Source organism: Danaus plexippus, chromosome 11 (genome assembly GCF_018135715.1).
Source record: "Danaus plexippus chromosome 11, MEX_DaPlex, whole genome shotgun sequence".
In the NCBI taxonomy this organism is placed as follows: Eukaryota; Metazoa; Arthropoda; class Insecta; order Lepidoptera; family Nymphalidae; genus Danaus; species Danaus plexippus.
In genome coordinates, this window is record NC_083544.1 from 5,415,030 (window position 1) to 5,435,376 (window position 20,347).

Consider the following 20,347-nt stretch of genomic DNA (forward strand, 5'->3'; position numbering starts at 1 on the left):
TCCTAAAATCATGTAAATAGTTAATTGCCATTATTACATTGACATCATAAGGAAATCTAATCTATGTTTATTGCGCATTTACTTTACAAAATAACGAAGATAAAGGCAACTTTCCGTAGTGTTTTCTTAATAATAATTTCTTCAAATATAATACGAATTGCTTATTTTTATCAATTTTAAAATATTTAATTATTTATATGCATTCTTTCGTATTCCAAATAAGCTGATAAAGCAAGTCTTATTAACATTATTTTGAATTATTTTATCTAATAAAATATATTTATGGCATATATATTTTTATTGCATAACAAAACAGTCTGCGAAAAAAAGCAGTAAATTAATCGAAAACCATCACAAAACAAACGCATTTGAATTCAAATGCTTATAAAACACATATTAACATATTTATTTCTGTAAAGGTATTACTATGTAAAAGTGGCAATATGCAAATATTCATTTCTGCGGAGAAGGAAAAGATTCTTTAGGATACATTCCTAGTTTAATTCCAAGATCTTTTGGCAGACGAATAGCAGGTCTCGTCGGAAAAGGATGGTAAGATCCAGTCGATGGACTGCGAGGGTAAGACAAAGAAGATAATGTATCCGTTTCTAGAAGAGAAGTAATGGCGCTGCAAGTATCGTCTGATTCTAGTTTAACAGTGTCACTTTTTTCTGTTGAATCTTTAGGCAAATTTGGTGTGTCTCTATTGGGAAAAGTTTTTGGTGATATAGGTGTAGATATTTGATCTAAAGAAGTAATTTGACACAATGTATCACTAGAATTACTTTTTGCACCCATTGGAGAATCGTCTTCCATTGATGGTTCACATGTAAAACTAATAGATGATGTAACCTTGTGTGAAAAGTCACTAAATTGACTATTTTCGGTTTTTATTACATTATCGATAATTTTAGGACTTCGATCTATTATTTTACTACATATATCACTAGCCTTTGATATAACAAAATCATTATATTTGCTGGAATTCGTCATAGGATAGTTATAATCGTCCGAAGTGTAGCGACGATCAAATGATGAAGTGTCCTTCATTTCTGATGAAGGAAGTGTGACTGATATTTTCGACTCCTCTGAAAATGAGCAACTGGACCAGTCTCCTTTTAAATTATTTTGATTCCTTATGCTATGCTGCGAATCATGACAAATGATGTTGGTTCTCTTTTTGTATTCATCCTCCGAAATTTCTTGTCGATTTAGATTGCTTCGAAAATCACATTTTGCTAAGAACCCCTTATTTTCCCAACCGTAATAATCTGGTTTATTTACGAGGCATTCAATGCTCGGTGTTTTTAAATTTTTAATATCAAATTCATCGTTTGATGTTAAGACATTACGAATTTCAAAAGAAAAAGGGTCATCAATTGATATAGGTCTTTCTCTAAGAAAATCATTTTTATCCTCTGGTTCGCCTCTTGAAGGTCTTCTTAAACAACCAATCAAAGAATCAGATGTAGATTCTTTAAGTAAATTAAGTTTAGCAGCGCTGTCTTTGACTAAAGAAAAATCCGTTAATATTTTACTTGTGTTGGTAGGTGTTACGTCGTCTTCGACTAATTTTGTTTTTGTAGTATCTATAATTTCTTTTTCTTTAGCTGCTGCATTAGAGTTTTGTTTTGTTAAAATTCTGCTCAATATTTGTGAATTTTCTTGTATAATTTGTAAAGCTCTTTCGCTATTTTTTCGGCCTGATTTTAGTACATACTCTTTGACACATGGAGGGCTTTCATTTACTTTATCTATTACAATATCTTCAATAATAGGTTTTTGAAAATCTTTTTCTACGTGTTCAGTGTGTTGAAATGACTTTTTCCTTAATTTATGGCCTTCTTTTTTCTCTTCCTTTACTTCTGGACTTACAGACTTTTTACATACAAAAGTATGAGGTTGTGGCAGAGATGAAGCTCTCTCTGCATCGTTTTTAACATTTTTTCCACTGTTATGAGTTAAAGAGTCTGTTTTTTTAGGTAAACGTGAATTTCTTTTTGTAGCTCGTCTACTCGGTATGTTTGAACTGTGAGGATCAGTTAATCGTGCTCCGAAAAATTCAGGGCTATGTTCAAAATATTTATCTACTTTTAATGGAATAGGAGGTTCATCTTCACTGACAATGAGGCTTTCGGATTCAGGGCTTCTCAAGGGACTTTCTGGGTCTGACATATATTTATCAGACAAGTCAATATCGGGTACGAAATTCGGGTAGCTTGCAAAAGTATCGATTATATCTGGAGATGTATATGAAACATCATCACGTTTATTTAAGGATACTGTTTCTAATTTATTGTGATTTTTTGTAGGTGCATGAAATTTTCTTACACAATTATGAGGGGACAAGTCGATGGGACTTAGGTGTATTTTATTTTTGGATTTTAATAAATTTGTATTTTTTTTATTATTCCTATGCTCATATTGTAAGTGTTTAAATGAATTATTGCTTTCAACGTCTATCTGTGGTGAATGAACGGGTTTAAGTGGACTAACAACTGTATAGGATTTGCTGTCATTGTTAACCATTTGAGTGTCTTTTAATTTCATTTCAAACCCATCTATATAAACGCGTAATGGCTCCCCGGCAGCGGAGCCAAGATAATCTGTTATATTCTTTACACTTTTATCGTCTGAATTAGATTTTTGGTTTGAAGTAGGCGATGGTAGCATTGACGTGTCTTTAGAAGAAGGCAATACATTATTTTGCTTTTCTATGTACAAAGGGGGGGAGTTTGTGGGTAAATTTATTTTGTTTTTCGTGCTATTTATATTATTTTCTTTATCATCATTGGGTAAATCGGCTTCAGAATCACTAGCTTTTTCATTTTCATCACAAAGACTTGTGTCTGTACTAGATTCAGACCGCGAAGAATATGACGATGTTTCACTAGAACTTCGTGATCTCATCGATGCAATCATTTGATTTGCTTCTATTTCAGAGACAATAATTCCATCTCCAGATTCATCTAAATCAATAGATGGTTTTCTAGCAAATTCTAAGGCCGTATCTTTTTTTATATCTTTCCATTTTACAGAATTTCTCCTATTGAGTGTTTTGCGAGTTTTTTCTTCTTCCCAACTTATAGTATCATTTGAAGATCTGCTACTGTACCGTTCGAATTTTTCATTAGAATTTGTAGTTTGACGAGATGGTGGTACTGCACCCGGAGGAGGTCCAAGTCTTCGTCCTCTTGAACTCACAATAGCACTTTTTCCCAGGAGAAGGTTGTTGACTGTAAGGGATGTTGGCGAAGTCGGGACACCAACTGAAAAAAGAAGATAGCAAACTTTTTTAGTGATAACTAATTTCAAGTTAATATTATTAGTTTAATTTAGCTTCATTAGAAGCTCCGTAAATAAACCAATTACTGTGTGTAAATATCTGCAAGTTTTAATAAAATATTAAAAAAAATTACCAGCTGCGTGACGCGCGCAGGCCGCCGCTAAAATGACATGAGCCTGTCGCTGCCTCTCACGAAGTCGAGCATATTGTCGTTTTAAGGCTCCAATATCGAGAGATAACCTATCACCAGCACCAGGTCTCTGTTCTCGTCTTGTAGCCACCTGGATATATGTATGATATAAAGTTATAATGTTAACATTGATACACGCACAATCATAATCAAAATTTGATTTAGAGGTAAATTTTAAAATAAACGTACCGTTGCTAAAGCCATTTTATTTCCTTCGTCACTAGACTCTCCTTCGTCTTCTGAATAGAAAAGTCTTAAACCTCGCTTAGTCATAGACTGCATCTGTAAGTGTTTCATTAGGTTTCATTAGCATTATAGTAACTTCGAATAAAAACCAGAAGAGATAAATCAATGGAATGGAATAATCATAAATTGTCGTATGAAAACGTACTGCTGATTGCAAAGGGGGGTGAAATACTGGGGGTGCATTTGGAGGTGCTGGCGGTGTTACTCTGTATCTATGTAGACTGCGTAATCTTGGCAACTCTGGGACAGAGTTAAACGCAACGACCCGCACTACCAAAGATTCTCCAGCTTCCCATACAGCTCCCACACCGCCACCCATACAGCTGTAGAACTCGTCTGCAGACCGCGCTGATAGAATCCGGCTAAAAATTATAACTTTTAATATAATTTTTAACAGTTATTCTTATTTTTTCACTGTTACACTCATTTCACATTATATGGTAAATACTAAATGAGAAAAATGAAAAAAATAAATGACGTAATGTAAAATATTGTAATAGATATTTGTAAAATGGCATTCACTTACTCCTGAAGCATATCCCAAATTGCCAAAGCAGTCAGTAACAAAACTTCATTGCCATCAAGTAAGATTAAGTCCCAAATTCTCAACAACGACTCACGAGGTAGCCATGTGGCGTATAATGTAAGAAACCATTGCATAGTGAATACATCTGGCAAAGGAGGCTCTACACCACCACCTTAAATAAAAAAAGTTTTGTGTTCGTAAAAGATGTGTTTTATTGGAATTCCTTTAACGCTGGCCTAAACTGAAGAATACTTTACAAGGTTTAAAAATTATTAGAATAAAAGTTATTTCCATTAAGAACTAAATCTTAAATTTAGCTTTAATACTAGGAAAGGTATAATATAAACCAGTGCCTCTGAATTTTACCGTCAGATATTCTTTGCAAGTGATCCATATGTTGTGCCAATCTCGGTAGTCTTAATCTCAAAAGATCTCTGAAAGCCGCCATATCAGCTGATAAACCTCGAAGATCATCTGCAAAGTAGCCTTCAGGTAGAACTGCCTCTACTAAATAAATCATTACCTAGAATGTAAAATAGAAAATATTTAATTTAAGATTACTTGCGATTTGTGAATAAAAAGAAATATTCGGCTTTGTTGTTGCTATTACCTTTAAAGAATCTGATTCCGATTTATCCATAACTTCCAAAATAATAGCTGCTAACATATTAAAACCTTGACAATAACCAACATCCTTATTCCACCTGAAAAAAATGTTTTTGTATGCATAATATCTTTCAAATATTATATAAATATAACACTTAGTCCTTACCTGGCGTAAGCTAACAAAACTCTTCTAAGCATTGCTTGATTCTCGCGACCTTCCACTCCACAAAAAAGGGAACAGCCTGTTCTGTGCAGATCCTGTAAAAAATGTTAATAAAAGTATGTTACATGTCGCATATGACCCGTTTTCAACAAAAGCTGAATATAGCATAAGAGTTCTTAGTAGTGCAATGTTCTTTTTAGTGTAATGCGAAGAAAAATGCACCTTAAGGATTTGAGCACTCAGTTCAGTATCATCGGGCTGGGCGGTGCCTCGAAAACACGCGCGCTCCGCGGCCGGCCAGTCTACCCCGCGCGCGGTCAAGTGGCGCTCTGCTAGCGTCAACCATAGCTGAAAATAGAAGTTATTAAACATAATTAATCATTTTGATATCAAATATGCCTCTATGTGACATTAACTCATTTAGAAGAAAAGGTGTTCGTGATGTTTTACAATTTCTGAAAAAAAAAAATATATACACTACTGAATTTTTTAAATATAACTTAAGAAACAATTGTTACTACATTTACTATATATGTATATTAGTGGAAAGTCATTACTGTTAGGTGAAGCAGGGAGCAAACTTAAATAATGACGAGAAGTTTCTTTAAGACTTTCGCGTGTATTCATTTAAATGAAAGTAATATTTTTCGGGTGACGCGTATTTTATTATTTTTAATAAACTACATACTCCCGACGGTTTGGTTACTTTGCAGAAACCGTGATCACGGGCAAAATTTTAAAATTTATGTTTAACTGACTTTTTAATAGAAAAATAATCTATGAACAGTCTATGACGATTATAACTTTAATGCACTCTTTACGCATATTGCAGTATATACATATGCCATCACATTGTACTATTCACCCTTTTCATTTGTTAAGGATGGTTCTATTTATAAAATGATGTAAAATTTTTACAAAAACTCTTACGTTAATGGAAATACTGAATTAGTAACAAAGAACTTAATCTGAGGACATTATTATAATAATTCTATAAGATATAAGAGATGTATATAAATTGTCCAACATGATTTGAAGGCTTTAAACATTAGTTGAAGCTTATATTATTAAAAGGATTTATGGTAATAGCGAATAATGATGTCTTTCCAAATAATCTATACTATCATTATAGTATAGATTATTTGGAAATATATTTTTATTAAAATAATTTCATTACAATGAATGTTACTATTGTCAAAGTGATATAAAAATGTTTAAGTCACCTTTCTGCGGAAGTGCTGTGGTACTCCAGCAGGTAGGCGAGCAACTAGACGCATAGCGTGTAGCCACTCCGTAAAACCACCCTCGCCGGGGGCTTCGCTGCCTGGCGTAACCCCAAATCGTATGTTTGCATCGCCAGCTTACATAAATAAAATATAGTTTTATAAAGAGCTTTAGAAACTAATGCTTTATCTTTAGTCGGAATAAAAAGGAAGGCTTTGAATAGGTTTGGTTTAGGTTTTATTATGAACAGTAAGAACAAATCTAAATTAAGAAATTCTAACACAATTCAACGGCATCATTTATCACGATAAAGCTATGCATGGGTATGGATCACTTTACGGTAATTTAATTATACACAAATATTTCAGAAATAGATACTGAATAAAATCAATATAACGTGTCATAACTGTTTTTGTTGCCTTTCATGTTGTATACCTGAGGCAGTCTTCGCAGAACTTGCCAAGTTCCTGAGAGAATTCAGAATAGCACTCATCTGTCCTGTACAACGCGTACATTTGACACTGAACGCATTACTTCCTTTTAACACTAAACACTGAGTTTATAATCGAACTTCATTTAATTAAACACGACATATTTATTTCGGATACTAAAAAATCTTTCTGTTTGTTATTCTCAACACAATAGTTACAAAAAAATCAAAATGAATCACGCAGAAAGCCATTTCTTTCAATAATTTATTGCTACGTTGTCGACCAGCTGATTTGCTGTTTACTGGTTGAGGCACGGATCAAAGTGGTAGGGCTGTGAACCCACTACTACATCATTGTGATGGTTTTATATATATTAAATCGATGCGCGGACAGCAGCTAAGGCAAAATGGGCTAAAATGCCGATATAGCATGTAGTGGTAGATGCCTGACTAGAGCATGCGCAATCAAGCTGTTAGACTTTATCTGTGTGAGTTGTGTATTGATTTCGCACAGTTGTGTACGTTAGTTACAGACAGAGGGGCATCGTAAAATGTTCTGTGTACAGATATACTTTTATGTGCGTATTTATTTAATACTTTGAATGGTATCGTGGCGTCTCAATTCTCTAGTCATGGGTATTGATATTTTCAATCATTCATGATACCCTCATTACAAAATACAGAGTCTATTCATTCACACATTATTTACGCTCTACCTCAAATTTACTTTGGTAAAGCGTGTGTAATTCGCAATTATTTTTAATTTACAATATCCAAATAGGTATTACTTATTATAAAAACTATTACAACTTACTTAAATGACGTAGAATTACTGTGAATGCTGCACATAGCTTTTTCTGTTGACGGTGCAGACGATCACGTAACCGTAAACATTTGGCTAAACGTTCCCCAGCTACTTGCAGACACCTTTTCCATTCCAGAACTTGGTCTTTGAGTTCATTGATATCTAAAAGAAATCCCGTCTCATAAAAATTTAAATTTAAAGAAACATTTATTAAAATATACAAAAAACATACCCAAAGATTCCAAATAGCTGATCTCGATGAAATCTGATTGTTCTCCACAGTTTGATTGCGAGGAAGTAAAAGATGCAGCAGTCGATCTGAAAAAGCACATTAATTCTAATATTCTATTTACATCGAATAATATCATAACAACCGTCTCTTCCTACCCGTGACCGCTAATGGTTGTCCAATCTCGATGATCAGCATAAATATCATTTAAAAGTTCTTCTACCAATTCTTTTACGTTTTGCTTCTGAAAAAAATGTAATTATAAATATAAACCGATAGAAGTATTTCCACAATTTGAAAACATAGATGAACACTATCTCTTAATTAAACTTAAAATACCCCTTTGTTATACCTTTTGTTTACATTGTATTTCTGGTGGATTTGGTATCTCGTTTTGTTTCTTTTCACAGTTTATATGCGGGACATTGATTGCTTTGCTTTTCTTGCGATGTTTAGGTTTATAGTCGTATAGCGATGAAAATTCGAGTTCAAACTTAACTACTCTTAAATTAATAGGCTCAGTTATAGTAATTGTTTTCATTGCAGAACATATGTCACACTGACGTATCAAGAGTTTAATGTTAAAAAATAAATATTAAAAAAAAGTTTAAATTGTAATTTTAAAAGCTTGTTTATGTGGAGGACGATTGTTCTGAACTACACATTGTGAAAAGGGGGCGCCCGATAACGCCCACTGAATTGTCTGTTCGTCCTGATACTACTGATAACGCCTAATATATTATTCATTCGAATGCATGCCAAATGAGATAAAGAGGGAAGCGTACTAACCATCTAATAAGTGAATATATTTAAATGTATATTTATTTATCATGTGTATCAGCGTTCAATATATATTGGTTGTTAAAATGTATATATTTTGAACTTTTTTATTTTAATTTTATTATGTTAACAAACATAACATTTAATTAGTTGTAAATCAGTACGCTATAAGTAATAATTTTGTAATTTTATATTGAAATGTAATTTCAACTAAAAGGAGCGAATTAATCGGAAGCTTAGGTATAAAACGAGACCAAGCAAATAAATATGTCTAATTACCAACTCTATCTAATTTTCTTTTTTTTTAAATATATTATTTGGTTATTACCGACATTTGTAATATACGTTTAAAATACTGTATTATTATTTAATATTTCAGTGTCCATTGTTCTTTAGATAAGATTTTCAGTAGCTCTAATTTGTAGATAGCGTTATTTACATTAGAATTATATTTTTAATTATAATGAATGATTATAGATAGATATTAGATTATTCATTAAAATACTTTTATATTTATACTTAATTCAGTTAAAATATGATTCACATACATTGACCAATAGTTGTACGTAAAAAACAGTTGTTAGTAGGAAGACAAGAAATACAAAACGTTCTTTTTTGGCTTGGCTTCGACACACCGGAATAATTTTTTTTTTCATAAATATTTTGATCCTTTTTAGCTAACAAGTTTATAAGTTAGCTCACGTTTTGGAGAACCCTTCATTAATTTGACATCATTGTAGGTTAATGTATCCCTCTGTAAATTTATCTGATGAAATAAAAAGGGAAATGAAAGCATCCTACTTTTATTTTTTTATGCTAAAGGGGGCAACCGAGCAGATGGTCTACCTGATGAAGGTAGTACCGCCGCCCCTGGACATTCATAAGATAGTTTTGCGGATATGTTGCCACCCTTGATTAGGGAAAAGGGGGAGATAAAAGTGCGAAAGGTTAGGAGAAGGTGGGAAAATAGAAACGGCGACCGGCTCTCTCTCTCATCGGACGAAACGCAGCTATTAAAGACTACTTCAAGCCGATCTTCTGTGAGAGGGTGGTACTTCTCCGGTCGAGCCAGCCCATACTCGGACTGTAGTTACTTGACCACAGCTAGGCTCTACCACCTGAAAAATACTTGGGCTGATAAATTTTTAATTTTAAAAACGTAGTACAATAATAGAAAAATATGTTCGGATTTCATCAAACTGTTAACGTTAGCGTTAAACATGAACATTGTTACATGTAAAAAGTACTGAATAAAAAATAAATATAATACAATAAACAAAATCTCCACGGATTTTTTTGTAAATTAAATCTAAAAATTAGTTTCATAACAAAATCAAATTATTATGCTTTAAAAAGCTATAATAAAATTATTGTATTATGAAATTATAATTATATTACAACTGGTGAAAGTAGTAATAAAATATGAAAATTTATGAGAATTCTCACAGTTAATATAAATAATGTTTTACTAGGTTATAGAAAAAATTGCGAAGTCACCAGTACCGGATGTCGTTGCTTTATAAACATTTTGATATTAATCTATAGCATAAGAATCTTTTGTTGATTAATAACCATAGCGACGTAGACAGTCACTAGGAAGAAAATTTTGAGCTTTGATTTTATTATTTTTTGCGAATTTTAGGAATGAGTGAGGCTGAAACATCAGATAATGTAGAACCCGGTTTCTGTTCCGCAATATGTACGGACAGAGAAAGTTTGCAAAGAGAGATTCAGAAGCCCGAACTGAAGACGTCTGATATGTTCGCAACTTGCAATCTACCGAAGAGATTCGAGCACCCTCGTGAGTTTATTCAAAAGAAATTATAATATAGGACACTTAAGAATATGTTAGATAAATGATTATGTTTGGTGACCATATTAGTCACAAAAACGCTAAGCATAAGTATTAAGTTTGTTTCTAATGTTTTTATTCTATACTTAATTGAAAAATTTAATTCATAGCGGTCGGGTTCGTTGATCCTTATTTATTCAATACAACACTAATGGGCCATGCGGGCAGACGATTGAAGATCAATTAATGATCTCACACCACGCTTACTTAACGAATAGCGTTAAGTTTTTTAAAAAAATTCCTTGCATGCTATTCTTAATATTTTTAACAACACAGTCTAATCCTCGCCTATATAATATTATTTTCATTATGATTTGTATATTTCTCAGATTGGTTTAATGGTTATGGATGTCAAGTTAGCAAGCAGCACCCGTTTTATAGAACTTCAGCCAATGAATACGGCTGGTATCCACCGGGTAATATTAACTTATATAATTATCTAATAACTAACAAATATCAGTTCTCAGTATATAAAAGTACTCTTGCTTAAATTGGTATTACATTTTCACTGATCTTGCCTTTAAAGGCATTTTGCCTTTAAAGGCAAGATCAGTGAAAATGAAATTAAATAACAAATGAAATTAAGTAACAAATCAAATTAAGTAAAATGAAATTAAGTAACAAAATGTTAACATAAATACAAAACATTAAGCTGTTTATTTTCTTTGGTATTCAAGCAAAGATAAAAGAATGCATATTTATTACTAAGACGTTCGACCGATGCTTTCTGTTGTTACCTTTTCCTTTGCGTTAAGATTCTGGAAGAAGAATAAATGAAAGGAAAGGATAATAATAAAGAAAAACCCGAGGAATTCAACATATCTGTGTATGACAAATGAAAGATTGAATACAAAAATTATAGGTCAACATTCAATACCGTCCGTGTTTTTTCCAAAGAGTCAAAAGTTTTCCAATCAACTAGCGAATGCTGGCATGTACAGGAATTACTCTCTCAACACATCCATGGATCCTCCTCCTCCTAAATAAGGTTTACGATAAAAGCAATTCGCACCATGCCGTCAGCTGTATGTTCAATTGTTTGCGAATTCTGCGTTTGGTTCTATCGCTTAACCCTTTTTTTTTACTGACTGTTTAAATGTAATTCTTATCTTGCTATTTAATTTACGCTTGTTTAAGTTATATTTCTAGAATTTTAAGAGAAGAATCCCTAGTTATGTATATGGAATATTTTGGCACTGGCATATTGCACACATTGTGAATATTGTTAACATTATTGTAGCACTAATTCTGTTAAGTTACGGATTATGTCATATGTTAATGATTAAAAGACGATATATCGTTAATTGAGTTTCCATTACACATTAAGCCTTTTTGTCACTGCACTTCAAGAGTAGTATTTGCTTGTGTGTTTTATAATAACTGAAATGTTTTGTTTAGGTTTCTCGTCAGTTCCCACTGTATTCTTTCCGGCTGGTCAAACGTTTACAAACCGCCTAGCCGCCGCTGGCATGTACCGAAACTACAGCCTCAACACCGGCATGGATCCTGTTGGTTATCGATAAACTTTTAATATTAATGTTTTAGAGAATCTTGAAATATATTGTATCAAACATATCAGGCTTTTAATTATTTCTTCTATACTTGTTTACTTTTCTATATTTACCAATAAAATGATATCTAAATTACGCGTTTTTTATTATTTCGATAACTACATACTCCCGACGTTTCGGTTAATTTTCAGCAACCGTGATCACAGGCTGACCATTACCATTACCTTATTTACAAATCTTTTATACACACTCGTTATTTGGCCTTTATTTCTAATTCATTACATAAAAGAAATATAATCTATGAAATTTATGGAATATACATTGATTTTAAATACCTCCGTTTTCGTTTTTAAACCCTAACATATAAAATATTGAAAAATATTAGGCACGTTCTTCATTTTTCGCAGACATCCTCTAAAAGTAAAGATTCTTCATCTTCATCTGGTGATTTCAATGATATTTTGAATATCATGTAATCAAGACATTCACAAATTTCAAAAAATATGTGTCCTCTATAATAAGATATAAGGGATACTCTATAGAGACGTCGTTGCTTTATTTCATGTAAAAGTAGTTGCAGGTCCCGATTACATTAAGCTTAAATTATGAATTAAATAAACTATGAAATCTAGTTTTATTGCACGGTAGTTTTCATTCCACTAAATTCACTGAAAAAACAACAGTAATAGGAAATTTGTTGATTCATCCCTTTTTTTTTATAAAAATAATTTCAACAGTCAAATACAAAGAAAAATCCTAATGTCATGAACAGATAATATATAATAATCATATTTAGCAGAAATGATGTTATGATATGGGTCAAAGAGGTTTTAATCTTGTATTATTTCTTTTGATTTGTTAAGTTGAACATTTACTAAAGCACTGGGTAATTAGGCATGTGGAATTAAAATAAAACCAAGTAAAACGCATAGTCATTACCGACTTACCAAAAGAGGTATTTATTAATTATATATTTATTATAGTATAGATTAACATGCATTCAAATTCCATTATGATATTATATTTCAAAAGACATGGATGTCACTTTTATACTTAACAAAAGGTTATTGCTCTTCTGTCATAACTATGACATTTGTATTTAATATCAAACTAAGAAATATGGAATTTAGTTGAGAAAATCAAGTAAAGTTTAATCGGTGACGACCATGTCTGTTGTAATTAAACTGAGATCGAGCCACGATAAAATCAAGGAAGTATTGTATTGCCTATTTTGCCGACAATGATTTTATCGTGATCAATCTTCAGAGCATTTCCATATGAGTAGACATTGTATAACTTGTTTAGCAACAACAACAACAGCATTATATTTAGTGTTTATTATAATTCTAATAGTAAACGCAGAACAATCTAATATAAAATTATCATTAACAACTCATTAAACTCAACCGTTTAATAACGTATCGTGATATCGATATAATTATAGTCATCTAATTGCGCATTTCATAGACACTTATTCATTATGAGCTAAACAATTTGTGTCAAAAAATTTTCCTACAAGTGCATATAAATTCTATCTAAGAATATTCGATTAGGTTGTCCATTACGAAGAGTTAGTTATGTTTAGAAATGTAAGTAATTGCCCTTAATGAATGCCACTTTGAAAGCTATAAATGCTTAGATAGTTATTTGTACCTGATTGTCACTATTTTGACGAAAAATGTCAAAACTATAACAATGCAAGGCATTAGTCCGCACGAAAATATGCATTTTCGGGAAATTTAGGTGGCTTTTAAATTTAATGAAAATGAAAAAATATTACAAGCTACTTCTCTTTTTATTAATGTAATAAAATTGTATGAACTAGCGTATCTCATTTTATATCACCCTTTTGAAACGATTTCGTTGTAAAATACCGTTTATCTGAAAATCAATAATATGACGTGAGTGACTTCAGCAATGTAGTTCTGAATATGTTTTTGAAATAAGACACGATATTGTATATGACACACTGTGTGGCATTGAAATACACGTTCAAGTTAATGAGAATGTTACAAAATATTTATAAACTATCGCAACTGGGATAACACATAAAATGTATTAGGAATAATGAAGTACTACTTTGAATAAAAATATAAAAAAAAAGCTTTCTTTAACTTATTGTGTATCATTGAAAAGCGCAGCGTATAACCATATAGCGTTGTATAACAATCCATTTTGCCGTATTAATCACGATTTCAGTTCCTAACTCCGTTTTTATAATTAAGGAGGTCCCGTTAAAATGTATATAAATGAAAGGAACAATTTATCAGAGTAAGAATCAAACAGTATACTCAGTTAAAATTTGTATATTATTAACAGTTATTTATTCATATATATTCGCACATTATACTATAAACGTAGGTTATTGAATAAAAAACGAGCAACGCTCCGTATGTAGCGTAACGAAGCAAAACTTAGACTAAGCATACTGTTTTATGTAAGTAAAGGGTTAAACACATTAGACTAAGCCTACGTTATAAAGATATTGCGTGAAGAACACTCGAATACAACATGACTAACCTTACGACTACAAGATACGAACTAGCAATAAGATATATAAAATGTGGAATATATTTTGCATTCAACAATATTGTCTTCAATAACATTACTTACACACCGTTGCGAACGAATCCTGAGACCTTTGCGTCTTCAGCAAAGTACTTCGCTACTAAGACACGACATTCGATTTCGATTCCTTTCCATAAAACAGATTTCATACCAACTTTCCAATCTAAAATGTTTGTCTTTTTGTTACAAAAACGTAGGACATTTGTTTTTAATGAATTCCAATCATCCTTGATCCGTACAATATCTTATAGCGATAGAACGAAGAACTCATGTCATATAGAAAGGTGAAGCTAATATCGAAGTTAGTTTATAAAATAGTTACTACGGTGGAAGTTTCTAAAGTTTTATAACGAGACGCAACTCGCGCACGAACGGAATCGATCACAATGTAGCTCAGTTGATTTATATTTTTATAACAAACTTATTGTAAAAAATCTATCTTTATATTATATTAATACTATTCTTAGTTTCTGTTGTATGATCTCAAGTCCACGTCTATTAAAACCAGTCGTGTTTTAATGGTTTATGAAAAAATTATAACGGATTGTTGGCTTTTATTATTTAAATGTCTAATACAAAGTATCTCTTATGACAGTTTGTTTGTGTATATAGATCAAGATTTTATGGCAAGCATTTAGAAATGCATTCGTTGGATTTCGTTTTGATTTTTTTTTAATTTAACACATGAAACGAAGCAGTGACTCCTTCTTAATGGTTTTGATTTTTTTAGGTAAATCTCTGTTTATTTATAGGATTCATTTCACTTTTAACTTTGTGTTAATAAAAATGATAACGTGGTTTATTACATTTTATGATGCAATTAATGTTAATATAAATATCCTATGATCGAAATAAAACTTTCCTAAAATTACTTCATGACATATAACAATTTTTATATATATTTTAATATTTGTTTAAAATTTATTTGATGGTAGCCATGTACTTATACGTATGCTTTCAATACATGACGGCTGGACTACTTATATCATAAAGTAATTTTAACTAATCTCCCTGCTAACTAGATCGTTCATCGAATAAAAAAAAACTGACGTTTGACAGGTCCACTTTAGTTTGACAAAGGGTCAATTGGTAATATCAATGAGAGCTTTTAATGTTTTTTGGTTACATGTCTCCGAAGATACCGGCGAAGGTCTTACGAAGGTTCTTCATGGTGTCTTCCGCGTCTTCTGTTAGTGCGGCGCTAAGAGAGCCCTGTCGGGCGAAGCCTCCGCGGGAGGGCGTACCACCTGCACCCGCGGGAGCTGCAGTTCCCGTCGCAGCTCCCGCCGCTGAGCTGGTCGTACTAGGAGCCGCCGACGCAGACGATACCGTTGATGATTGGGAAACTTTAACAATATTCAATTGACTTTCATCCTCAGATAGGTAGTATTTTAAGAAATACTGACATGTTGAAAAGTTGCACTAAGAGACATTAAAACCATTTATATGCACATCGTTGTCAAAATAAAAAATTATCCCTCAAGCACAATTTAAAAAAAAAAAAGTGTTTAGATAATTGCTAAAGAATACAAAGAAGTGAACCTTGTGAATCTCTCCGTGTGAGCGGGGGTGGTGGTGGTTGAGTTGGCTCCGCGGGTATGGGCGGCAGTGGGCGGTCGATGCTGGCCGCGGTGGCGAGTGGAGCGGGAGGAGGCACTGACGGCGGGCCGCTAACTGAACGCTCCTCGGGAGACGCCGCGCCGCTGCCGGACACGGAACTGCGAGATGCCGTTTTGGTTATACCAGGACGGCATACAGCCTGAAACGTCATAATGATCACATTAAAAGCTTTTTAGAGTGTAAATTCATTTCTACTTTATAATAATTTCATTACTTTGTTGTCTGTTGAAAGAGTACAGGAGGAGGAGAGAAATTCAACGACATTTTTAGCAAAAATGTAATAATATTTCTATTTGATTCTAATTTGAAGACATTTTGTTTTATATATTAATTTATGAGATGAGATTTTCCTAATTATTCCTTATGTTGCCGTTTAAGACACACAAAGAAACATTTTAAGATTGATTGCTTAACGCGTAGGTGATGCGAAGTCATTATGAAATTATTCACAATTATAATTTATGACCAGTTGTAATAAATGACTGTTTATTGACAACTAACATGATTCACGACAAATACTGGAAATTTAAAAAGTGAATAAGAGATGAAATGTATCTTACCTGCATCCGTTGGAAGACAAGTTCAGCAAGATGTCTGCGATCTTCTTCCTGAGAATCGCCCATGAATGATGTCGCGGAGTCGTTCAGCTCAATGATGTGCTCACGTCCATCCTTGCCGACTACTAGTTCAAGAGCGCAAACTTCTAGGCCGCCAAAGATCTCGCTCACCTTTGAATAATACAATACAATATTTCCATTAGATTTGACACCGAAGAATACAATAGTCTAAAAAAGACAAAAAAAGTTAACATATTCTGTGGGGATTCAAAATATCATTTTTAACCATGGGAATTATAACCATACCTCATCTATCCACATCTTGTATCTATCATTCATGCCAATAGCTTCCAGCATAGCCGAGCCCTGATTGGTCTTCCAGTTGCCAGATATAGACTTGCGCCTATAAACATGCATATAACACTATTAAAATCACAGCTTTAATTAATTCCATTGCGTGTGGTGCCTGCCTCAAATATCTAGTATAAATTTCACTAGTGGAAATGTAAATTTTATGTCAGGCGATTTGATTTATTTTATACTTACTAGAGTTTTTGTTTAAACAGAAAAAATGTTTTTTACTTTTCAAACAAAAACATTTATATATTATTTAAAGTTGTAGTTTAAAGTAATTGGTTCTTACATGAAGGCTTTATAGTTTGTTCCAATTTTCTGAATGTGAATGTCATACTTGGCGTCGATGTATGGCTCAACAGTGCAATACGTTCCCAACATGGCTACCACTCCGGCTATATCCTGAAGATTTATGAATTAAGGCTATTGAATTATTATAATAATAGCAGTAGCTACTTGGAGTTTTGTTTATTTTGTACATTTTAATATCTACGATACTCTTAATATATGATCCATCGCTATTAGGAGAACATACATAAAATTACGTATAAAGGTAAGATATTCATTTTTTAATGTCTTAAATATGGGTCACTAGTTTTATATATAATATTATTTCAACATAGTAATATAAAGTATGTACCTGGAAGTCGGCCAAAGTCTCAACTTTCACCTTGGCAACGCCGCTGTGTGCATGCCCAATCTTTATAACCACCGGGAACTTCGGTGCTGATACCTGCCCAAATTTCTCTTTATTATTGACTCTTTACTTATCTAGTCATATCAATTTAGGGTGTCATTAATCATTGAAATATATCCTTATGATTTCGTCTCTATACGTCAATTCAAATTCTTTGGCATTGACTTTCAGAGGAGAGTTTATTAAACTAAAAACTTTTGTTCTTAGGCTATTTCCAATTTTCAGATTATGTTTTAGTATCAAGAAAATATTTGCTATGATTTCTAGGTGGCAAAATAGTCTTCCATACATTTGTGTATGAGTTATCATTATTCATAGTAATTTGTCATGTTAAGTGTTTACAGGAATTAAATAAAGCTGGTTGACTGATGACTGTTTGCTTTATGTTATTGCTGAGAACAGTTTATCTAGTTCAAATAGTATAATTCTGCATTATAACGGTTCTTCTTACTAGCGTTCTAGTGCTCTTGTTCACTTATCATTGATAACAACCCCCTCTCTCATTTGCTTTTCCATGTTTAATAAAACGATAAAAAGTAACAATTGTTGGAATTAAATATTATTAAAATATACAATAAAAATTGGTATTATTTAAAAGTATATGTATATTTAATTGATTATTTAAATCAATTTTAATTATGTTGTCCATTTTGTTCCTTATAAATAAATATTCATAAATTACCTGACGACCAACATCAATGTATCTATTAATAGCAATTACTTCATAATGAATAATGGTATAGCAAAATTCTATTATTAATGTGAGTTATGTGTTAGCGGCAAATGTAATCATAGGTTTGTTATTCATAAATCTTGCTCTGCTAACGTTACTTTACAACGGAAATTATTACATTTCATATATTCAATAACAAAAATATATATACATATGCACGTACATAATGATATAGTCAAAAAATTATTGTGGTTACCTTACGAATGAGTACCTTTAATTGGATAACCATTTTTGTTGCGCACGGTATTGTAAGGACAAAATTTGCAAGGTGATGTAATTTAAAAATGTTAATTTAAGTCTACAAGAGATAAATTTTCTGTATAGGAAATACTAAATGTCAATAAATTTCAAGCTCGTCAATCAACATAACTTATTCAAAGCGTTCTAAAAATTTTAAAACAATTTTTTTTATTATTATTATAAAATATTCGTTTTGTTACAGGGGTGATAACAGTATTTTTAATTGAACAATGATAATTACAGCAAACTTCCCATTTGTGAATTATGTCACTTGCCTCCTTAATGGATTATATACATATTTTCAGGATTCATCGTTTTTTTTTTTGCAAAACGATACCAGGCTAAAACATAATATACATAATGGCTTGTTAAATAATGTACAATAAAAATAAAATGGCTAAAATGTTTATGACTCTCGAGAGAGCTATAAATTCAATGTGAAAATTCTAAGAGATTTTCAAAATAATACTAGAGCTATAAAATAATATGCTTCAAGCGCGATCACTCGACTAACACCTGCTATTAGAGGTTATTAGTTAAATGGTGAAGATTGTTCTTAAATATATTGAATATGAAAATGTATTACGATTTTCAAGAACAAATTTTAGCGGTTAAAAATAGCTAAGTAATTCATGAGTAATACGATTTTCTCTTATAAACATTGAAAATAAAAGCATGTTAGTCAGTTAGTAGCGCAATATAAATTATTTAGACCTCGTCTGGTCAAATTGTCTATACGTATATACATATATGCCTGTCTATGCAGTCTCTATGTCCAGTCTAATATGATTTGCAATTAATATATATATCAGTAACATTTCAAACAATTATATTTATTCTGTTTGTAAAAAATAAAACTTTAAAGATACAGGCGAGGTCGCAGGTAACAACTATATAAGTAATTTTCTAACAAATTTTTTATGTTAAGCTCTACATATTGTTCCAGATGAGAAACAGCTGTGGTTTGGTATCCACCTATATATTATGGACAGAAATAAGTATTAACATAAAAATCGTGAATATTTTCAATAAGCAAGCATTATTTATTGGCACAGAATAACTTTTTAAACTTTATCATTTTCTAAAACGATACGATTTTGACGATCAATAAATCTTCCATAAAGTTATATCATACATATTTCTTCTTTTACGATTCTTAGAATTATATATATTATTCGTTGTAATTTGATACGGTTGGATATATTCAGAATTCGAAAGAAACTTAAAGGAGAAAAAAAAAATGTTTTGCAAATAGAATTAATAACAGCACTCACAAATTTGCTTAATACAGACATTAACAGATATCCTTGTCTATATATAATAAATCTATTTTTGTCTTTACAATCATAAGTATTTTTGTGCGCGTAATAATATTCGTATTATAATCTCATTTACGACTCTAATTACGCAAGGGATTGTGGAGAGGTCTTATAGATAAAAGAAGGATTAAAGTTACAGACAGGACATTTTGCCTATTTTATTAAAGGATCTTTCGTGCTTGTGGCTATAAATGAAAAGCATAAATAATTCTATCGACATGATAAAAAGAAGAAACATGTAAGAAATATCGTGCGTGCAAAAGACGACATTAAATAGACAATATATCATGCAGGGTTTGAAACGTGTGGATTATAGATAATCGAGTTTTTTTAAATACATTTTAAGCTATTATTTGTGATTGTTTTTGTCATCATGTTTACTTGGTATTTTATGACAGTTTCAATAGAAGC

General features: G+C 31.9%; 3 protein-coding genes across 8 annotated transcripts in view; 1 reads left to right on the top strand and 2 right to left on the bottom strand.

The window, feature by feature from the left end:
* Positions 1-81: 81 nt before the first annotated feature.
* On the bottom strand, positions 82-8,440 carry LOC116765535 (uncharacterized). Of its 2 annotated transcripts, XM_032655018.2 has the most exons (14): positions 8,058-8,440; positions 7,864-7,949; positions 7,709-7,794; positions 7,486-7,638; positions 6,241-6,377; positions 5,240-5,365; positions 5,021-5,112; positions 4,859-4,952; positions 4,615-4,771; positions 4,249-4,420; positions 3,868-4,084; positions 3,666-3,758; positions 3,420-3,567; positions 82-3,269 (listed from the first exon to the last, which is right to left on the bottom strand). In XM_032655018.2, exons 1-14 carry the CDS (start codon positions 8,244-8,246, stop codon positions 454-456), a joined length of 4,566 nt encoding a protein of 1,521 aa, XP_032510909.2. In that variant the 5' UTR covers positions 8,247-8,440; the 3' UTR covers positions 82-453. The 2 variants fall into 2 exon arrangements, with proteins under 2 accessions (XP_032510909.2, XP_032510911.2); XM_032655020.2 differs by lacking the exons at positions 7,486-7,638; positions 7,709-7,794; positions 7,864-7,949; positions 8,058-8,440 and adding an exon at positions 6,677-6,973.
* LOC116765706 (piercer of microtubule wall 1 protein) lies at positions 5,333-11,912 on the top strand. 3 transcript variants are annotated; one of them, XM_061521945.1, is made up of 5 exons: positions 5,333-5,449; positions 10,128-10,286; positions 10,667-10,753; positions 11,200-11,325; positions 11,736-11,912. In XM_061521945.1, exons 1-4 carry the CDS (start codon positions 5,413-5,415, stop codon positions 11,322-11,324), a joined length of 408 nt encoding a protein of 135 aa, XP_061377929.1. In that variant the 5' UTR covers positions 5,333-5,412; the 3' UTR covers position 11,325; positions 11,736-11,912. The 3 variants fall into 3 exon arrangements, with proteins under 3 accessions (XP_061377929.1, XP_061377928.1, XP_032511178.2); XM_061521944.1 differs by lacking the exon at positions 11,200-11,325 and having other exon boundaries at positions 5,341-5,449; XM_032655287.2 differs by lacking the exons at positions 5,333-5,449; positions 11,200-11,325 and adding an exon at positions 7,179-7,249.
* An 868-nt stretch (positions 11,913-12,780) lies between these two features.
* Positions 12,781-20,347, bottom strand: part of LOC116765789 (synapsin) — a 49,440-nt gene continuing 41,873 nt past the window's right edge. For all 3 annotated transcript variants that reach the window (XM_061521799.1, XM_061521798.1, XM_061521800.1), the window contains 6 exons: positions 17,588-17,680; positions 17,237-17,349; positions 16,900-16,996; positions 16,597-16,764; positions 15,959-16,175; positions 12,781-15,762 (listed from right to left, as the gene is read on the bottom strand). In XM_061521799.1, coding sequence (XP_061377783.1) covers positions 15,539-15,762; positions 15,959-16,175; positions 16,597-16,764; positions 16,900-16,996; positions 17,237-17,349; positions 17,588-17,680 — 912 coding nt within the window. In that variant the 3' untranslated portion in view covers positions 12,781-15,538. The remainder of the gene's footprint in view (positions 15,763-15,958; positions 16,176-16,596; positions 16,765-16,899; positions 16,997-17,236; positions 17,350-17,587; positions 17,681-20,347) is intronic.

Coding starts and splice junctions, on each gene's coding strand:
- LOC116765535 (XM_032655018.2), bottom strand. CDS start 8,246: ATGAAAACAATTACTATAACTGAGCCTATTAATTTAAGAGTAGTTAAG. Junction 7,795..7,863: donor ACAACCATTAGCGGTCACGG/GTAGGAAGAGAC, acceptor GTGCTTTTTCAG/ATCGACTGCTGCATCTTTTA. Junction 7,639..7,708: donor CAGCTATTTGGAATCTTTGG/GTATGTTTTTTG, acceptor GATTTCTTTTAG/ATATCAATGAACTCAAAGAC.
- LOC116765706 (XM_061521945.1), top strand. CDS start 5,413: ATGCCTCTATGTGACATTAACTCATTTAGAAGAAAAG. Junction 5,450..10,127: donor TAACTCATTTAGAAGAAAAG/GTGTTCGTGATG, acceptor TGCGAATTTTAG/GAATGAGTGAGGCTGAAACA. Junction 10,754..11,199: donor ATACGGCTGGTATCCACCGG/GTAATATTAACT, acceptor CAAAAATTATAG/GTCAACATTCAATACCGTCC.